This window comes from Corvus hawaiiensis, chromosome 3 (genome assembly GCF_020740725.1).
Source record: "Corvus hawaiiensis isolate bCorHaw1 chromosome 3, bCorHaw1.pri.cur, whole genome shotgun sequence".
Classification (NCBI taxonomy): domain Eukaryota; kingdom Metazoa; phylum Chordata; class Aves; order Passeriformes; family Corvidae; genus Corvus; species Corvus hawaiiensis.
This window is the reverse complement of record NC_063215.1, coordinates 96,935,818-96,955,139: the sequence shown is the minus strand read 5'-3', so window position 1 is coordinate 96,955,139 and position 19,322 is coordinate 96,935,818. Positions and strand designations below refer to the sequence as shown.

The 19,322-nt window shown below is 38.6% G+C and overlaps 1 protein-coding gene across 6 annotated transcripts in view; it reads right to left on the bottom strand.

Moving 5' to 3' along the window:
• Window positions 1–4,437: 4,437 nt before the first annotated feature.
• KCNK2 (potassium two pore domain channel subfamily K member 2) overlaps window positions 4,438–19,322 on the bottom strand; it is a 128,740-nt gene continuing 113,855 nt past the window's right edge. For all 6 annotated transcript variants that reach the window (XM_048298413.1, XM_048298414.1, XM_048298415.1 and 3 more), the window contains one exon: window positions 4,438–6,765. In XM_048298413.1, coding sequence (XP_048154370.1) covers window positions 6,448–6,765 — 318 coding nt within the window. In that variant the 3' untranslated portion in view covers window positions 4,438–6,447. The remainder of the gene's footprint in view (window positions 6,766–19,322) is intronic.

Sequence of the window (19,322 nt, the reverse complement as noted above, 5' to 3'; positions counted from 1 at the left end):
GCTACAGAACAAGCAAGGTGACAAATGGTTCTGAATGTCAATACATAACAGGGAAGGGTATGCTAAGTATAGCTAGGATAGTTAAAGCAGAACCTGTTTATCATATTTTCTACCAGGGCTAGTGGCTTTGCATGCTTGAGTGCATGAATACTGAATAGTATAATCTTTGCAGAAAAAGCAAAATCCACACAAAATAGAAGCAGACCAGGTGTCACTGGTATAAAAGTCAAAATCAGCAGTACATGATATGTATTCTCTCATGTTCCCATGAGAAAGTTTTCAACATACATGTTCACTTTTCTAGTCACCCAGCAAAGTTAGTCTCAGTACCCCCTGAGCCAAACAAGACTAAAATATATGTCTCACAGCAAGTATATTGCTTCAGCAAAACTTCTGAGAACACCCTGTTTATTTGAAGGATCAAATTAATAATGAAAGGAAATAAAATGGAGCTAACACTAAACTGCTGCTTAGGAAGTCATTTCAGGCTGTTGATTATCTTCTGAAGAATGTTGTTATTTATTACTAATGACAAACAGTACATTCCCATCAGGATTTCTATTATATGTGTGTTATATGCCTTTCTCTGGAGGATGAAGATCTGGCTGCATATAATTAGTCTTGAGAATTAGCTATTATTAACAATTGAATTAATCTAGTCAATCCTTCTAAAGGAGTTTCTCACTAAGGACATTTTTTTGCCAAAGTCAAAATAGAGATGTCTGTATAAATATTCTTGTGACATTCCCAGAAAAGTCAGTGCACCCAGAGAATTTACTGAATGCTGTGGAAGCAGAACATAATACCTCCATTTTAACCACTAAGAATTCTAATACCAGCAGCCCAGTCGCAGTGTATTGATCACAAACTATGGAGATGAGTTGCTTTCTTCATAATTATCTGTCTCCAGCAACAAGGGAGGCAAACAGCTAATATTCAGAAATAACTAAAACTGGCAATCAATAAGATATTATTTATTACATCACCAGTGTGTATAGACTGTTATAACTCATAAAAAGTTGCAAAGTCTATTGATTTTCTAAGATACTGACTTAAAACTGAGCTATATTTTCAAATCACTGAGTTTACATGAAACTATAGTCATTATACCAAAGTGGGTTTTTCAGTCAATTTAAGAAGGTGCAACAATGTCAATACATATTGAAGGCACAAATATATCTGGGTCCAGAATATAGAGCTGCATATGCTACTGTATCAGTTGTTATGAATGAAGGGGACTTGTTGTTCTACAATAAGTAATGTACTTGTTTACAAGCTTATTCAATATATTCCTCTGAAAGTTCATAAAAGCGTGATAAGCAATGGCCTAAAATTGAAATACTCAAGTTTTCCACATATAATAAAACTACTCCTATTGATTCTCACAAAGGCTCTTTACAACTGTAACAATAATTTGGCAAAGCAGAGAATGCTTGCTCAAACAAAAAAGCTGACATTTTTAATTTCCATGTAGCTCAACAGCTTATTATTTCCAATAACAGTAAATCAGCATCTTGTCTACCTTTCCCAAAAGGAACACTTTGTTTGCTATAAGGTTATGCTGTTCATTTGAATCTGCAGGGCAACAGGAACAAAAAAATTTATTCATTTTTTTAAATGACAAAATAATTAACTCTGAAAGTCATGCAAAATGTGTATTTCTCCATATATATAAAATCCTTTCCTTTCAAGCAGCTCTGCAGGGTAGGAAAGAAAAGTTAATTATCACATAACTGTATGACAGGAATTCATTAGAAGCATTACTGCTGTATTTCAACACTGTAGGTAGTTTTCCTGACAGGAAAATCTCCTTCCCGGGAGTTAGTTATAAATGTGTACCCACTTTAAATGTGCATTTAGATCTGACCAATCAGAGCAGCCTCTTTTCCTCTTCTGCAGGGTGTGTTCTGTTCCTCTTTAGAGGTCATTGATGTAGGAACAATGCTGGAGGAGCAAGAGCTCCAAACAAATGCACAGATCTCCCACCTGCCATCCTGGTCTCCCAGTGTGACTTAAGGAAGGTGCCTTTCAGGTCAAGAGTGGGAACCTTTAGAGGTTTAGCTCTCTGTGGGCTCCTGTTACCCTGAAGATTTCCTCCTATTGAATCAGGAAGAGGTGGAGAGAGGCAGATATGGCTGGGATGCTCATGAGATTCAGCAAGGTTCTGGGTTTGATCCTTCCATGCTTTTCACTGCTCTGTCCTCAAGGCTCCCTAAATATTAGGAAAAGGAGGAGAGGCAGCCTGGAGCTACAAAGCACATGGAAGGGATGCCAAAGAAAGCTCTTGCCCTGGTACTCAAGCAAGAGTGGGGCATGGTACAAATTCTCTGCAACTCGATCTCCCTGGCTCTCACACAGGACTATCTAAAAATGGAGAGTTTGACCAACACAGACGCTTTACCAGACTCCAAAGTATACAAAGAGAAAAAAAGTAAGATTATCACAGCCAACAGTAAACAGAGTCACAGAATTACCAGGTTGGAAGAGACCTTCAAGATCACCGAGTCCAACCCGTGCCCTAACACCACCTTAACTAAACCATGGCACTGAGTGCCACATGCAATCTTTTTTTAAACACATCCAGGCACAGTGACTCCACCACCTCCCTGGGCAGATGATTCCAGAACTTTATCACTCTTTCAGTACAAAACCTCTTCCTAGCATCCAACCTAAATTTCCCTTGGAGCACCTCAAGACTGTGTCCTCTCGTTCTGTCTGTTGTTGCCTGGAGAAAGAGACCAACCCCCACCTGACTACAACCACCTTTCAGGAAGTTGTAGAGTGTGATAAGGTCACCTCTGAGTCTCCTTTTCTCCAGGCTAAACAAACCCAGCTCCCCCAATCAGTCCTCATAGAGCTTGTGTTCCAAGCCCTTCACCAGCCTTGTCGCCCTCCTTTGGATATGTCCAAGTGTCTCAATGTCCTTCCTGAACTGAGGGGCCCAGAACTGGACAAGGTACTCAAGGTGCAGCCTCACCAGTGCCGAGTACAGGAGAAGAATGAGCGATACAGATCACTGTAGCTGCCCCTTCGAGAGATGTCAGATTGGCTTTCTTAATGAAAGGTTTAATACTGAGAAATAAATTGTTCTGTTAGGTGGCACATGTGCCTGTATAGATTCCTATGTGCCACAATTTGTCTCTCATACAGAACATTTTCTGAATGCCTCTTTTTTTTTTAATATAATAGCAAATAGCCCCTTACCATTTTCACAAGCTTGCTTAAGTACCAAACGTATGAGCAGTCACAAATGTTTACATGTATGGGTGGCAGAAAGGAGGGTACAGATGGATCCTAATTCATGCTTGGGTAGTTCCATATTTGGAAGGGAAAATGAGCTATGCAACATTCCCAGAGGCAAGAAAGGCAGGTTTTTTAATACAAAAATCTGCTCTTATGGGAATAAAGAGAAAAACATTTGAGTTCATCAAGTATTATAAAGTAACTGAGTCATTCTCAGCATTTGTGGTCTATCACTATATGTGGAGAGGGAGAAAAAGATTTTCCAATAACTTTCATGGCACTGGCTATGTTTGGATCATGGTAACTCTACCTACCTACACCATCTGAACTGTGGCATCTTTTCTTCTTCAGTTATTAAACTTCCAGATAAAGGATTTTGTTTATGCTTTGTTCCCCACAGGTAGATCTATTTTGATAGGGGAAGATAACTTAGATCTGTTACAAAAGTGAAAAAATAAATATCTTATACATAAGTTACCAGGGGTTCTTTTCCCAGGGATCATACTCAATATTCAAAGCAAATAAAAACTGAATGGATTTAAGTATCCATACTTGTATCTCAAACATTGCTGCAGGATCTCCAAAAAATGCACTCTTTTCAGCAGGTCCTGAGATGCCCAAAATTTCTTTACAATTACAGAAACCACAAAGCCAAGCACTTCTGTAGGTTGGTAACTGGAAACAAGCTGGTTAGAGTGATACAAGGCTTTAACCTAAGGCGTCTCAGGGAACCAAGGACAATAAACTTTGAACATTACCTGTCCCTTTCTGAAAAATCAGCTCCAGAAGGCACTAAACAACAAATCAGAGTGAAACAATATTAAAAAAACAGTCTTCCTCACCACCACACTGGTGTGGGCTCTCATTCCCTTGGCCAAGACCTAATTAAAGAGGCCCCTGTAGAATAGTCACTGTAGGAACAACTGCTGCAGGGTGAAAGGCTGCTGCTCTCAGAGCTGCTTGTTCACACACTCTGCAGAAAGGTACTAGCAACCACCCGAAAACCAGCAGGACAGAGGGGCAGAGCCCCCTGCGCCTCCCCCAGGGCAAGGATGGAGCAATTGCCAGAAGCTCTGTAGCAGATGATGAAGAAACTGAATCCTGATAAGTTTTTGAAACAAAATAGCAAGAAACACAACTTAAGGTATGGCAACCAAAGAGCATCATTTTTAATATCAAGAAAAAAAATAGTAATTTCTGAGCTGGGTAAGTCAAGCCTTTATTGCTAAACCAGCTTAAATTAAAGCAGGTGGCAAACTGCTATAGTCTGTAACAAATGAAAGCATAAAAATCAGTTTCACAAATTGCTCCTTAGCATTCCAGTTATAGCAAGCAAGAGATTCAGGAAAGCTTATTTTAATTAAAAACTTTATTTTTCATTACAATTCACAGTTTATACATGGCAAGAAGAACCCTTGCCATGTGGACATTCAGAACACTGTGCTGGGGAGACAAGGGTCTTTGTTATAAGAGCATTGCTCGGTGCAATGTCATGGAACTTTCTTAGTTTTAAAAGCGTACTCTCTGTAAATGTTAATTGACTGATATTTACACTGAATTTACATATTAACTTATATTTATTAGAAAACAAGCTAAGCATCCAAAAAACATGAACATTCATATCTTGCATGTTATCTAATGGTCAGAGATGCTGTAAGATTTGCCACTTGAATCATGCCCAATCAGCAAAGTCCCATTCTTTTTTAATTTACAGAGCCTAAATTTTTCTTTAAGGCCTGTTCTATTCATTTTCTGTACAGCCAGGCTACAATGGACTAACATAAGGAAAAAAATGCAAAATTATCCATTCCATCCTGCATTTCTTCTGAATCTCATGTACACCTATAAGCAAAACAGAAGGTACAAAATTAATGTGTTTTCTTAAAACCAATAAAGAAAACCCCATAGTCTGGTTTAGATCTGCTTCTTGTCAGCCTATCCTGTCTGAACAATCATCGGTATTCAGATTGTGCTATTTATCAGCTCTTCTTCATGCCTGCTCTGATATTCAGAGCCATCTCTATTTGAAATGTAGAAAGTCACAGTGATACCAGTTTCAATTGCATTCCCACGTTAGCCACAGCTCTGGCACAGGCAGCCCACGTGACATTCAGGAAAGCACTCCACCAGGGTTCCTGGGTAAAATATCATGTAGCCTCTGGAGTAACTTGACTTAAAAAGGAAATTAAGATTCCTTTTCATACCAAATATCTGGCAGAAGGTTTATGCTTATTAAAAATAGCTGTATTCTTCTGCATTGTTTTTTGGATGTGATTATTAGAACACAGCAATTAGAAGCCTCCCCCTGCCTTTCACCAAAACAGTAATTTTTATTTGCTCTTGTCATCTACCAAATGATTTCGTGATAGATAAGCTGCAGATTTTTTTGGTACATCTGATGCAGAGAAAAACAACTGCTGAACACTGCTTGGAAAACTAAGACCTGAAAAGGGTCTGCAAATCCTACAAGTCAGCATGAACAAGTATCAGCTGGACCTGAGTAAAACAAAATGCTTCTGGGGGACAGGTTTGCAACTTTTGAAACTGCAGTGCCTTTAAATTTGGAGCTAAGAACATCAATTGATGATTGTTGAGTTTTGGCATTCATTCGTGCTGGTTGGTATCTTCACAACAGACACCTTTGAAACACCATCATCTCAGGAAGAACGAAAGCTTAAATGAAACACATTTCTCATGCAAAAACCCAAACAAACAAAAGTTGTACAGGAACTGTAGAGGTTCTGGTTCTTCAAAAGATAAGGCACTGACCAAAATTTCTTAGGTAAAAGGCTGCATAAGTATTTCTTGCCATTTACAAATGTGTTGTAGTCCAGAAATGGTCCATTCCTAGGCTCAGTAAGGTAGACCCTGAAATTTTAAGGACTGATCCCTCAAAGCTACATTGTTACCATAAACAAGTGAGATTCATTCGTGAGGCCGTATGGCACATTAGAAGTGAAAAACAGTCTGGGCAGATAAAGGCAGAAAACATTGCTTGTTCCAGCATCTTTCGGAACCAGCAGTGCCATTCGTCTTTGTGTCTCTGAAGAGATGCAATGGTAACTCGGGACTGTAGTTTTTCTGTGGAACTCATGCACACATATAAAATGCTGCTAGCACTGGTCATCGACAGGGTGGAGGAAAAAAAGGTGGATGGCTAGTCTAAGCCAAGAGCTTCCCAAGGAATGGGATCCAAAGTCATGGCTACTTAATGTTCTCGATCACGGCTATCTCTTCTGCTGCACAGTGCGGCGTCAAGCCGTTCATGTAAATGCTGTCCGTCTTTGTCAGAGCTGGCAAGAGGTCCTTCTCGCTGGTCAGGTGGTTCACTGACAGTGTTCTCTTGCAGGGGGTCAGGTCTTGGTTGTGGTTGACAGCGAGTTCTGCAGAGAGTTTCCTTTTGATGGAGGTGGCCCGCTGGAATTTGTCGTAGATCTCCACGCTCAGGCGCCTTCGGGTCTCCTTGAACTCAGCGGTGACATTGGCTGTCCACTCTGCAGCGTGGGCTCTGAACTCCCCAACCTGCAGCAAAAATCAGGAATAAAACAGAGGCATTATGGAACCAAGGACTTCAGACACTGTTTATCTTCAGGAGCCTGGTGAGAGTGCAGGGCTGCCAAAGAGCTGCCGCCGGCACAAATTTCTCATGCCAAAGACTCAGTCTTTTATTGACAGCAACTAAAGAAGAAACACTGCACTAGTAAGAGCTAACAACAACTCCAAAAACACAAATAAAAATATTTTCTGCTGCTTTTTTTTTTTTTAATTGTTATCATAGACAGCCAGCAATACAGGGAAGCTGCAGAGGCTTGACAGCTGCACAATACCCAGCTGGTCAGGGGATGCTGAAATCCCAGCAATTCAGGCTGTGTTATGTATTGTTACTAGGGTGAGGGTTATTTATGAGCACTTTCACTGTCTCTGGAAAGATCCTTGGGAGATTTGGCAAAGAATTTTCTAAATTTAGACAGAAAAGCCTTTTTAAAGGGACCATCAGGTGTTTGCTTTCTCTTTTCTGCACTCGCTCAAACATAGCACCAACATAGCAACAGTTAAAAGTCACCTCAGTGGCATATATGCTTCCCACCCTCAAGCCCAAAACGTCCTTATTTTTCCTCAGATATGGCATAAGGTAGACTGAGCAGATCTACTCTGAAGTAAACTATGGCCTGTCATTTATTTACTGTTTATATTTTTGCACTTGTATTTCAGTCAAACCACTGTTACACTAAGTTACACTAAGTTACATAGGTAACTAAAAGAGGCACCCTTTGATGATGATATCTCATTACAACTGCAAAGAAAACCGATTATTTCTCTTTAAATATCTGCTCCCTAGTCAGCTTAATACTGGGAAGGTACAGCACAGGAAAGATAAATCACTCATAAACATAACTCCAAAGTGAAGCACTTTAGGAGAATTTAACCCACATAAATAAATTAGTCTAATTGGTACTGCTCAGTCCAGAATTTAAATCACTGGCAAGAAAACTCTGACTTGGTAAGCACAGAAATGAAAAAAGAGTTTACACAGAAAAATACAGGGAGCAAACCATCAGAGAAAAAGCCACGAGCTTATTCATGCTTTGCAGTGCACTGGAAAACAGGAATATAATGAAGGTTAAAATTAATCAGCTCATCCAGGAGTGACAGGGTTTCAGGAAAACTTTCCCCCTCCAGAAACAAAATAAAAAGATCTCTTTACTCAAGGGTCATTTTATTACATTCATCTCCACTTCAGTGAAGATGATAAATGTGGACAAATATGTATTTTCTAAAACAAGGGTAATTATCTGCAATACACAGAAGACTCACCTAGCTGAATGATTATTAGTATTTAATTTGTGCAGCTAGGATCAGATACACTGCACTTCAGATCTGAACATAATGAAATCTGCAATGCTGAAACATCTCAGCTGCTCCAATATTTTTACTTGTAGTAAACAAGTAATAAAAATATGATAAATAGTATCAGTGCAACCCTGGAGCAATTTTCTCTTTTTCCTATGCCTTACTAAAGACAGGCTGCTCAGGTTCTGGAGAATGGTTCTGTCTGGGGGAATAAAGAGCCAGCACACAGGTTTCTATTTTACTGCATATATTTATATGTACCCCTCTGTGTAAGCATTTAACAGACCAGGTATTTTACTCAGGCACACATCTCTGGCATTGCATATGGTCACATACAAGAGATGCTATCAGGCTTTTAAATTGTGTCTCAGCACAATTGAATTGTCTCCCTGTAATCTTTCAAAATTTTTTTTTTTTTTTTTTTGCAGTTCCCACGTGATTTCATGTTATCCAGGAAAGAAAATCAACTGGACTTGCTTCTGAAGAAAGCAAGTCTCTGTAACCTCTAGGATAGGCTCAAAATGTTCCTGGTGATGGTCCTGTCTCACACAGGGCAAGCTGCTCTTGGGCATGCAAGTTATTCAGGAGAATCTTGAAATTGTAGCTCTTGGGGTATCTGATGACTGAATTCTAACCACATTTCTTTGGGAAAGCAAGTTTGTGCAGCCAGCTGACGAGCATCAATAAATGTGCCTTTGGAGATAAGCTCACTCTAATTAAGGTGGTGTGGAACATTAGCACAGTGGACACAATTCTACCTGCCCATACACCAAAGTTGTAATGTTGGTTTATATTAAAAAAGTAGGAAAAAATACAAATTACAACATGCTGCTAGTAATACTATGACTAAGTAGAATCAACACGCGTTAGTAGGAAAACAGAGGGAATTGGCACACATTAGAAACCAAGAGTTCAGTGCTCTTTGTACTATACATGCCCCAAATCACTGCTCTCAGCCTCTACTTTTCATGTGAACTGAAACACATTCAAAAATGTTACCTCTTCTAAATAAAGCTCTTAGTTCCATGGCACTTCCAGACTCAAGCATAACAGGTTATAAGAAAAGAAATGTGCAGTTTTAACTACCAGTGTACATTAGTAATTTGCTTATATAATTTGATCCCTCCTTGATCCATAGGGACATATCTGTGTATGTTCAGGTTCTTTCTGTCCTTAGGTTATGATACTTTATCACACTGCATTACAGCTCCTCTTCATCTGGGTTCTGACAACCAAAAAAATGTCTTATGCAAAGCCACTGAAATGCCACTTGCCTGTGCTGCTCAAGAAAATGAAATTCTTTGCATACCTACCTACTGTGACAACTATTTACTTTCCTCCAGCTCTGTCGCCTCATTACAACACAGCTCTGTAGATTCTACAGCTGTCATAGTTGGAGGCAGTGTGACATGAGGACAAGGCCTCTTAGTCACAGAAATTATTGACAACTACGTACTTAACAGAAGGCCAAATGTCACAAAATATTTCAGAAGCAATATGAAAAACATGTCACAGTGATAGCACCTGACTCAGCCATACAACAAGCAGCACTAATCTGGTGATGCTTCTCACTTCAACCTTCAGGGAAGAGAAATGCCACTAGTAATGGGGACATGGTCCCTATCCCAGCTCCTGAATTGACTTCCTCCACATCAAAATCCAAATTAGACTGCAAGGTGTTAGACATATTTCACAAGGAGTATCAACCTAGCTACACTGAACATCAACAGCTAGTAACTTTATTATGTATTTAAGAAGCAGGAAGCAGCACCCTACTGCCTCATGATTCTAGGGAAGACAAGTCTCAATAACAAGTTCTCAAGAATTATGGTATATAGTAACACAAGTAAATATTCCACACAGAACACTTCCCCACAAAACCAAACCAAAAAATAAAAAAACACCCAAAAAAACCAAAACCCAAAAACCTCAACCCCCAAAAAAACACCCCAAAAACAACACCCACAACTTTTCTAACAAATGAACAGCATTGGCACAATTCCTTGCCCAGCACAGGTTCCCTGGCCTCCAGCTACCACTGCCAGGATATTCCATATGATCAGCACCATATCCAACAGCCCTATGGGGATGTCTCAAATACCACGGGTCATCTCCAGTAGCACCTCCAAATGTCTATGCCAATATATCTGTGCCTACCTGTGGTGGAAATCTCACATTTGCTCTAGTAGGATATAATGAGAAATTGCCTCTGAACCATTTGTGAAGAGTATTCTACTCATTCTTGTTAAAGTCACTTTTAGGTTTTTTGGGGAGTTTGTGTAGTGAAAAACAGACATCAATAAAACACTGCATGAAATTCCTGAATGACCAAATGAATGACCAAACAGTTCCCAGGCTGCACACATACACCACCACCAGTATAACTTCAAGACAGATATACTAAATTTAATAGAACTAGGAAAAAAAACCATGGACTTTAAGCCATCATTCCTTCTCCTACTCCTGCCAAAATCCATCTAAATGAATAATGTCCTACAACTGGCTCTCAGTCAATATCTCTAGCAGGACCAAAAGTTCCTATCCAGTTTCACTGCCACTGTGTTTTAGCTTTCTGTCTAGCTGGGCTCCACACTCAGCTAAAGGTCAGCAGCATAAGACAGCATGTAAGTATGTCCAAGGGGATGCTACTGTTAAAACTAAAAAAGCATTTGAACGTACTGAAGCACCTGCTTCATTCTCCACTACCTTTACTCTAATTCCTTATACTTGTCAAGAGTTTGAGAATCTTTCTGGACACTCACAAAATTATCCAAATACTTATATGAGCAAAACTTCCCTCCATTCAGGAAGACCACTCTTCCTATTAAGAGTCTGGAAAGCACAAGCCATGTAGCAATACACAAGTAATCTGTATTTTGAATTAAGCCACATCTGTGCTCTGGCAGGAAAACAAACAAACAAAAGCATAATTAAGGACATCCTTAAATAAACCAAGACAAATGCACTTGCCTAACTTAACTTTGCCTTAGTTTTGCTCCTCTGTCTCAGGGAGATTCTTGAAAAATCCCAACATTACAGTATAATCAGTTAATCTACTTGTATTTACAGAGTGGGAAGAAATCTATCCTGCTTGGATGGAGCTCAGATATATGACATAAAAGTTATGATATACTCAGGAGGAGACAAACCACTGAGTAGCAAATAAGAAAAAAAAAAATAGTGTTATATATATGTCATGCAGGAAAATGAAAACATATATTTCTAAATAATGTGTGCAGCTTTTTCTGTCATAGCTGTGCTTTATGTTGTTTCCCATTGGCATACAGGGCTCATACATTTTATGATGAGCATGGTCGTGCAAGCCAAAAAATTGAATTTAAAAAACAAGTAGATGAGCTGGAGGTATCCATTTTACTACATTTTAGGGTGAAAAAATGTGCCCTTCCTTACAGATATTCTTAATGGTCTAGATGTTCCCCAGTATATAATGCCAAACATTTATCCCTACTGCATTCTCCGAATTTTCATAGCTTCATTTTTCCTCTCCAGTGTACTTTATCCTGCTACTTAAAAATAACACATCCAATTAACCTCTCTATGATATACTACTCCGACAAAACTAGAAAGCGCGTTACATGTCAAATTACGCAGGCAGCAGAGTACAGAACATAACATTTTGTCTTAGTTCTCAGGAAACTCACCCAGCATTCACAGAAATTGAAGTTTCTTTTTTTAAAAAAATGTAGGTACAGAGAGGGGTGATGAGTTTAACAACTCAGCTGCTGGGTGGGTTTATCCCTGAGTGCATAGGGGGGGTTTCCTACCTGCCATCTCACTTTCCTGGGCAATCATATGGCACCTTTTCCCATCCAAGTTGCTGCTGGACACAAATTTCTATTCACTACCTCAGCTGGCTATAGGTTAGAGAAGACCAGAATGCAGAAGAGAAAAAGATAAGTTTCACAAAAACTTTTTGTGAAACCCATGCATTTGCTGCATATTAAGGGAATCTCATTTATAGTCCACCTAAAATTCCCAACCCAGTGATCTGGCTTTCAGTATTTCTACTTTCATAGTGTTATTAGTACATACACAAAATAGCTGTGGACAGGTGTTTAGAGAAGAGTGTGCTCTACTTGTCCTTAAATGTAAACAGCCACAAAATGCAAGAAATACCACAAGCACTAAATGAGATACCTATGCTGAGCTTTCTCAGGTGTTTAACCACCATCTTCTACTTGATCCTGTCAGGACCTCAGTTCTGTAGCAGGGAACTCTTCTTCACCAGGTCTTTAAGGTACCAGACTTTAATTTCAAAGTGAATGGCACATATGAAGCACGTGAAGCAGTAAGTGATGCCTATTTTGGTTCCACTTCCCTGGTATACACATCCCTCTGTTTTTCAGACAAATATCAGGGGGAAAGGGTCTCTTTTGTGAAATTGTCATCTTCTGGGGAAAGGTTTCAATTACATAGACAATTGTGGTTTTGTTGCCATGGTGGTCAGAAATGTTTTGGGAACAATGCTTTCCTGATGGAAACTGGATTATTCAGTCCTGTAATAAGCAATGCTCGCAAGTTCATTCTGGTGGGCAAAGATTGTTTGGTTTCACCCACATAACTTCCATGAACACATCTGATGCCTTGGATGAAATAAACCACATTCTCCAATGGGAATGCAAAGAGCCCACAAATTTTGATTATTTTATTTGTGGAGGAACTCCTATGGTGGCAGCTGTGGGAATATCTTTTGTGGAGATGTGACAGATGGCAGATGCGAGAAATGGCCTTTTCCTCTATCATGGTTTTATTCAACAAAATAAAAATAGCCTAAAAATATTATTTAAAAACCATGCCTATGAAACAGAAGCAGATATACTAACAGTGAACACAGTTATTTTGTTTTACCTTATGTTTTTCCATAAATATGAAGACTGCTGTGTTAGGTATTTCCTCAGAACTATTATTGAATATTGCCCATCGGATACCTCTTTGCATAGAGCTGCATGTGCGTATGTCTCAGTAGTGTAGACAAGTTATGGGCCTGATTATCTCTCTCTCTTACACTCTGCTTTGTTGTTAACTTCCAAAGATAAAGATTAAAAAAAGAAGATGTTGACATTTTCCCTTTAAAAATAATTTCTATTCAGTTGTTTCAGCTGCCTCAGAGAGCCATCCAACCCCTCTTTCATCCTGGTGAGAGTGAATGACATGCACCTGTATTAGCCACAAGAAACTACTTAGGTTTGCACAAAGCTCTATCAGTTGAGCCTAAGGTGATTCAGGAGAACAGTGTGTATCCTCTGCCTGTGCTACAAAGCCAACCACTTGGCTGCAGCCAGGAATAGCAAACATTTTCAGGACTATACTAGAAGCATAATGAAACCCAAGCCACAGGCTGTTGAAAGACTGCCTCAACTTTCTCCCAGAGGAAAGAGACAACAACTGTTTCATAACTCATTGGACTTTTTTTATCTTATAAAGATATGCTAAAAAAGAACAAACTTAAAAAAGGAATTATAATTTTTACTTGGTAATGAGCAAGGAATGATTATAGTAACTACATGGTCAAGGCCCAGCAAGAGATGTTTATTTCTTAACTTTCTAATGTCAGTATCTGGAGTGATATTTGTGTGAAATAGCTCCACTTTGGCTGTTCATCACTAATATTACAACTGCACCAATCCCTTGTGAAAGGAAGTATTCCATAGCTTCTTCAGTCCCCTTTATCTGCAATTACAAAGCATTTTCCTCAATGTCGACACACCTACTTGCAAGGGCATTCTGCTGAACTGGCTTTGTCTGGGGACTCATCCTCAAGACACTTATCAGATTCATACACTCAGCATTAGTAACATGTTCTGGAGTCTTTTCCTAACAATATTCAAGTACTGAGATTATCCTAAAAAAAAAAAAAAAAAAAAAAAAAAAAAAAAAAAAAAAAAAAAAAAAAAAAAAAAAGGTAAAGTTTTCAGGAATGTTAATCATGAAGATGTCAGTGATATTTAATCTGGAATCTTTTCAGCCCACAATAAAGTAAACCACAGATATATTTACTGCTGTCACAAAGGATCAATTACATCTTACCTCCAAAATTAAGATTTCTCAATGTAGACCATCACAACATATATTCTGGGAATCTTCATGAGTAATTAACTCCAAGAAATGACATTGTTATAAATGATCTCTCTTTAAAAAATTTCTCTTATTATGAAGTATAAGTCTCTTGCCCTAGTTTTATTTTTGCAAATTCAATAGCTCTTGCCATCACTCCCTTGCTGCATGCAGCCTTCACTGGAGTAATTTTCTCCTTCTCTGAGCACTGTGGGAGAGCAGGGCCAGGCACAGTGCCTGGCATGAGAAACACTGACAGTGTCCCCGTGCCCTGGGCCATGCTGCTCCTCATGGAAGTGTACTTGGCAGCACATGTCTTGTAATCAGCACCCCAGGAGGACCTGGTATTCAATATGCAATAATAAAACAGCAGTCTCTAAATGCCTGGTATGCCCAGCTAAGAGGCATTACACAAATATAAATATAACCACAGCAAAACTGTGTCGATGTTATCTGAGTGCTGAATCTGAAGTGAAGTAAGCATCACATGTACAAAGTACACAAAACTACGAGGAAAGATCTCAAAAAAAGTGTCAAAAGCCATCAGCTGTTTAGTTTTCCTGGAATTCTCAGAACAAGATGTTCTTTCCTATTCACTATTGCACGTATTACCACAGCAGACTTTTAAAAAACTGATCAATATAGAAACTCAGTATTACAGACTGTTGCTAGGGCAGATTCAAGAACATCACCAGCATAAGTTAAACTCATAGAAAGGAAGAGATCAAGCTGCACTCAGAACCAGGTCAGTCACTTCCATCTCCTCCTTACACCAATACTACTCTTTATACGTCCCTGAGACTCAGGGCTGTGATAGAGAGACTGTACTCTCACCTTATATTTTGGGATTGTTTTGGTTGGTTTATTGTCCTGTTACTAGTCAAATTTGACTGGAGACATGAGGTTGCTTTGACTGTAGAAGGATTTTGTATTTCTCCCAATCTCATAGAAATTATTGAAAACAATCACCTTCTGAATGTGACTGTTCCTTCTCAAATAGACTTTTCTGCACATCTTGGATGTACAGGAAAAAAACCCCTCTTAATGCTAGACAGATTTCTCTTCAGATTTTTCCCTTGTCATTTTTGTAGCTCTCTGCACTCTTTCTGAAGTTTAGACCACAAATCTAGGGATTGTTTTCTGGTAACATACCTTTTAACAACACCTGCAGCAGTAGCACCACTTTCCTACAGAAACTCAATGATCCCCTGCTAGCACATCTTAGAATTGTTACCCGTATTAATCATTGCCTTGCAAAATTACTTTGCATGCCATGGCTTTCACATTATACTTGTGTCCCACAAATATTTGCAATTCAGTGCTTTCTAGGAAGAGACATTCATCACACCAGCCTGACCAATCTAGCAAACTTGTGGATCTAAAATTCTTTAAACTGCTGCAGCTGGGTTTGGTTTTTTGGGTTTTAGTTGGTTGACGTTTTCTTGTCTTTTGGGTTTTTATTTTGGTTTTTTGTTTGCTTGTTTTTCTTTTATGATTTGGATTGCTTATCTGTTTTCTTTTGCCAGGAGTTGGGGGGGTTGGTTGGAGTGGATGTAAGAAAAGCAACAGCCCAAACAGTTGTTTTCTTCAGCAGAAGCTGACCTATCTCACTTGGAACAATGCGAAATGGACCAGCAAATGACTCACATCTCTGTAAACAGTCTCTGATCACCAGACTGAAGAGCTATTGTCTACCAACTTCATTTCTAAGTGAATGAATTTTGTTTCTTGAAACAGGGAGAGCCAGGTCAAAAGTTCATTTACCAACTGAACAACTTCTTCCTCCTCTTTGGTCATACACCCTCACTACACGGCCTCCAAGGACAATCTGTTTGCCTGGAGCACCAAAACCCTTCAAAACTGTTTCTCACTTGAGTCCACTAATTTTTCCATCTTTTCACACATACAGCCTACATCTAGGGTCCCTTTTCAGGGGATATGAGAAATGGGCTTAAGTTCTCTTTATGTTGGGACCCTTATGCTGGGTGAGCACCTTTAGCCTGAAGCTAATAAAAAGGCAACAAATAATATGGGGAGTGCAATAATCTCCATGGCATCATCATGACAAGTCTAATTCTGTTTTGACAGACTTGAGTGACAGCTCTGTCACTGGTGCCAAGAAGATTAAACTGAATGATGACTCAGATGAGTCAAATTTGTTGAATTTGTTTATAAATATCAAATATAGCAACTGCCTCTTGAATTTCCACAAGAAGTAAATGTGATTTCGCATGAAACATTAGGCTTGGTCCGTAAATCTGGATCCATGTTGTTCAATTCAAAAGACAGACATGCAGCATGAAAAAAAATCACTTGTCCAAACTGAGCTAATGTCTAACATAAGTCAGTCACCTGGACTCATGGTATACAGTGAAGAGAGCAGGATTCTCCAGGATCTATAGCCCAACAATCTTGCCTAAGGTTGTTGGTTAGGTAGGCATTTTTGCTGAAAATGCTGGAATTCAGGAGCTGCTGCATACAGAAGAAAAAAATACGACAAAAAAAAAATCCTGCTGAAAATTTACCTTTCAAAGAGACTAAAATCAGAAGACTTTAAAAGTGCTCTGAGTAATCAGAGTGTAGAGAATAATGAAGAGGAGGGAGTTTAAGCCAAGCTAGTACAGCTGAAGCTGAACTTCAGAGACAGATCGCCTACTTAAGATTATAGCACACAGCATGTTCCAGTGACTTTCTGACACTTCATCTATCTTACTGTATGAACTGCTTCCAGATCTATCCTTCTAAAACTCCCACTTCTGTCTCTACTTGTCTTTCACTTCCCTCCCCATTTGATGCATTCAAAATTCTCTAGAGTGTTTCAGGAGACAAAAGCCACCTGAGCAACTGACTGACATACTGGCTATCTGGATTTTAATATCAAAATACAGAAGTTTTGTACATCAGTGCATATCTGATCAGATTGTTTTTGTCTCAGATCTACTTGGATATGGCAAGCTTTGCTGGTAGAATATTGAAAAAAATACATGTTTTATTTTGTTGAAACAGTGAAATGCATTATCGCCTCAAAGTCTTATGTAAACTGCTACTAAGAAAAAATACAACTGCATTAAAAATATATATGAATAGAACTATAGATTTTAGGTAATATTCATTTTCAGCATGCTTCCTCCCTGGAATAAGAAGGACTCCCCTTCATACCCTAAATATGCTGATGTTTATTGATAGTTTTTACCTTGGACTATAGGAAAAGGCAAAAAAAAGAGACTATGGCTGCCTGTCAAAAGAAATCTACTTCCGATGATACATAGTTTTGGTTGTTGGGGGGAAGTAAAGAAGGGCTTTTCAACACTTGCAACTTCTCTGACTCCATTCTGGACTCGAGTAACATTCTCTACACTTTGCTGCTTGGTCTTAGACTGCTGAAACCAGCACAATTGATCACTACTGAATGATCTACTCCCTCCTGTATTTAAAATGTGGTAGACTACTGTTCTTTCATGGAAAGTAGGATACAAGTCCTATACAAAATCTTCTTTATATTCCCATAACAATCCCCATAATTTTCAGGAAATAAGGTTTTCATCATCCTATTTCCTAGGAAATACATTAAACTGCTTCAGTATTCAGGGTGCTATTAATCACAGTTCTGTAGATTTTATCATGGACTCTGTATCTCAATAGGTTTTAATATATAACATTGCTTCCAACTCCAAAGGCTACCTTTAGGTATAAGAGGCTATTTCCTCCAGGACTGACAGAACACTTCCCTAAGACAGTTAAAAAAATAAACCCCATACGTGGAACTAGGGTTTTGCATTGCACTGATGTATATTGGAACTGCAGAGAGGTTCCTCTGCTATAATCTGCATCCATAGAAGCTGGAACAGTCCACTGTAAATTTAGGTTTAACTGGAAAAAAAGACAAGAAATCCAGTCTCATCTGGCTTCTGGCACAGAAGAGACTTGATAACTACATTTCCACTAAACTCTTTCAGCATCTTCACTCAGATTTCCCCAGGCAGATAGCAAGAATGAGCTAAGAGCAGCAGTTTTTATCATAAAATGAGACCTGTAAAAAGTGAATATTTTTAAGATGCTTATGGCCAATCTTGTAACAAAATGCAATATATTTGTATTACTTTCTTCCTACAAAGTTTCATTAGGATGGAAGAGAGAAAATAAACCAAAAAATTTCTAACTAACACACAAGGTATGTCATAATTCAATTCTCAAACTGGTCTCTGCCATTGTTAAAACTATAGAATTTTAAACTGCTAAAGCATTTTTATTTCTCTCATGAATTCACACACATGCCTGAGCAATGGGTTAAAAAATAAAGAGGGAGATTTCTGACCATCAGAGATATTATTAACTGAACAAACTGCACCAATAATGTTATGTCTGTCTTTAATCTAACCTAATACACATGAGACTTGTATACAGCAGTATTCCCAATATTTGCTTCAGCCAAGACAATTTGGTATATCTGAAGAATGATGTTTTCCTTGCTGTAGACAAAATGAATATGCTTGTTTAGGCTATAAAGGCGAGAAAGAATGAAAAGATACACTAAGTTACACACTCCCAGTGCCTGGGAAAAAGAAGCTCTGCACTGCATAACCTGGCAAACAGTTTTCCCTGATAAAAATAGGAATGCTTTTGATGTGTTAGAGGTATTCTTAAGTTTCTTCAATTCATGTGTCTTTAAATATTTTCCAAAGTTAGTCTGTATTGAAATAGATATATTTCAAGATAAACTAATATACACAAGATACTACAAATTTCAAATATTCTTAATATATTATCATCATTATAAGACTGAAACCTCAGTGTGCTATATAGTCAATATACTAAGATCTCTGGATAAGATGCTGTCTGGATAACAGAAATGAATATGAGAAAACTGAGGTTAAATATCAAATTAATTCTAGAAAATAGTGTGAAGAACTAAAATGTGTCAACAGTGTCTGAGAAAATACAGCAAAAAGAAGCCTGAGAACATTTTTTGCATAGTCTGAAGTCATAGTGCCTCAGTCACATCATATTTTTTCCAAAACATCCAGACACAAGTAACCCAGGGAAACTAAAGACAGTTTAGGAAATGCCCCAAGTTGAGAACAGTTAGACAGCAGGAGACTCCCCAGAGGAAACACCACACTTAGAATCACAGAATATCCTGAGCTGGAAGGGAC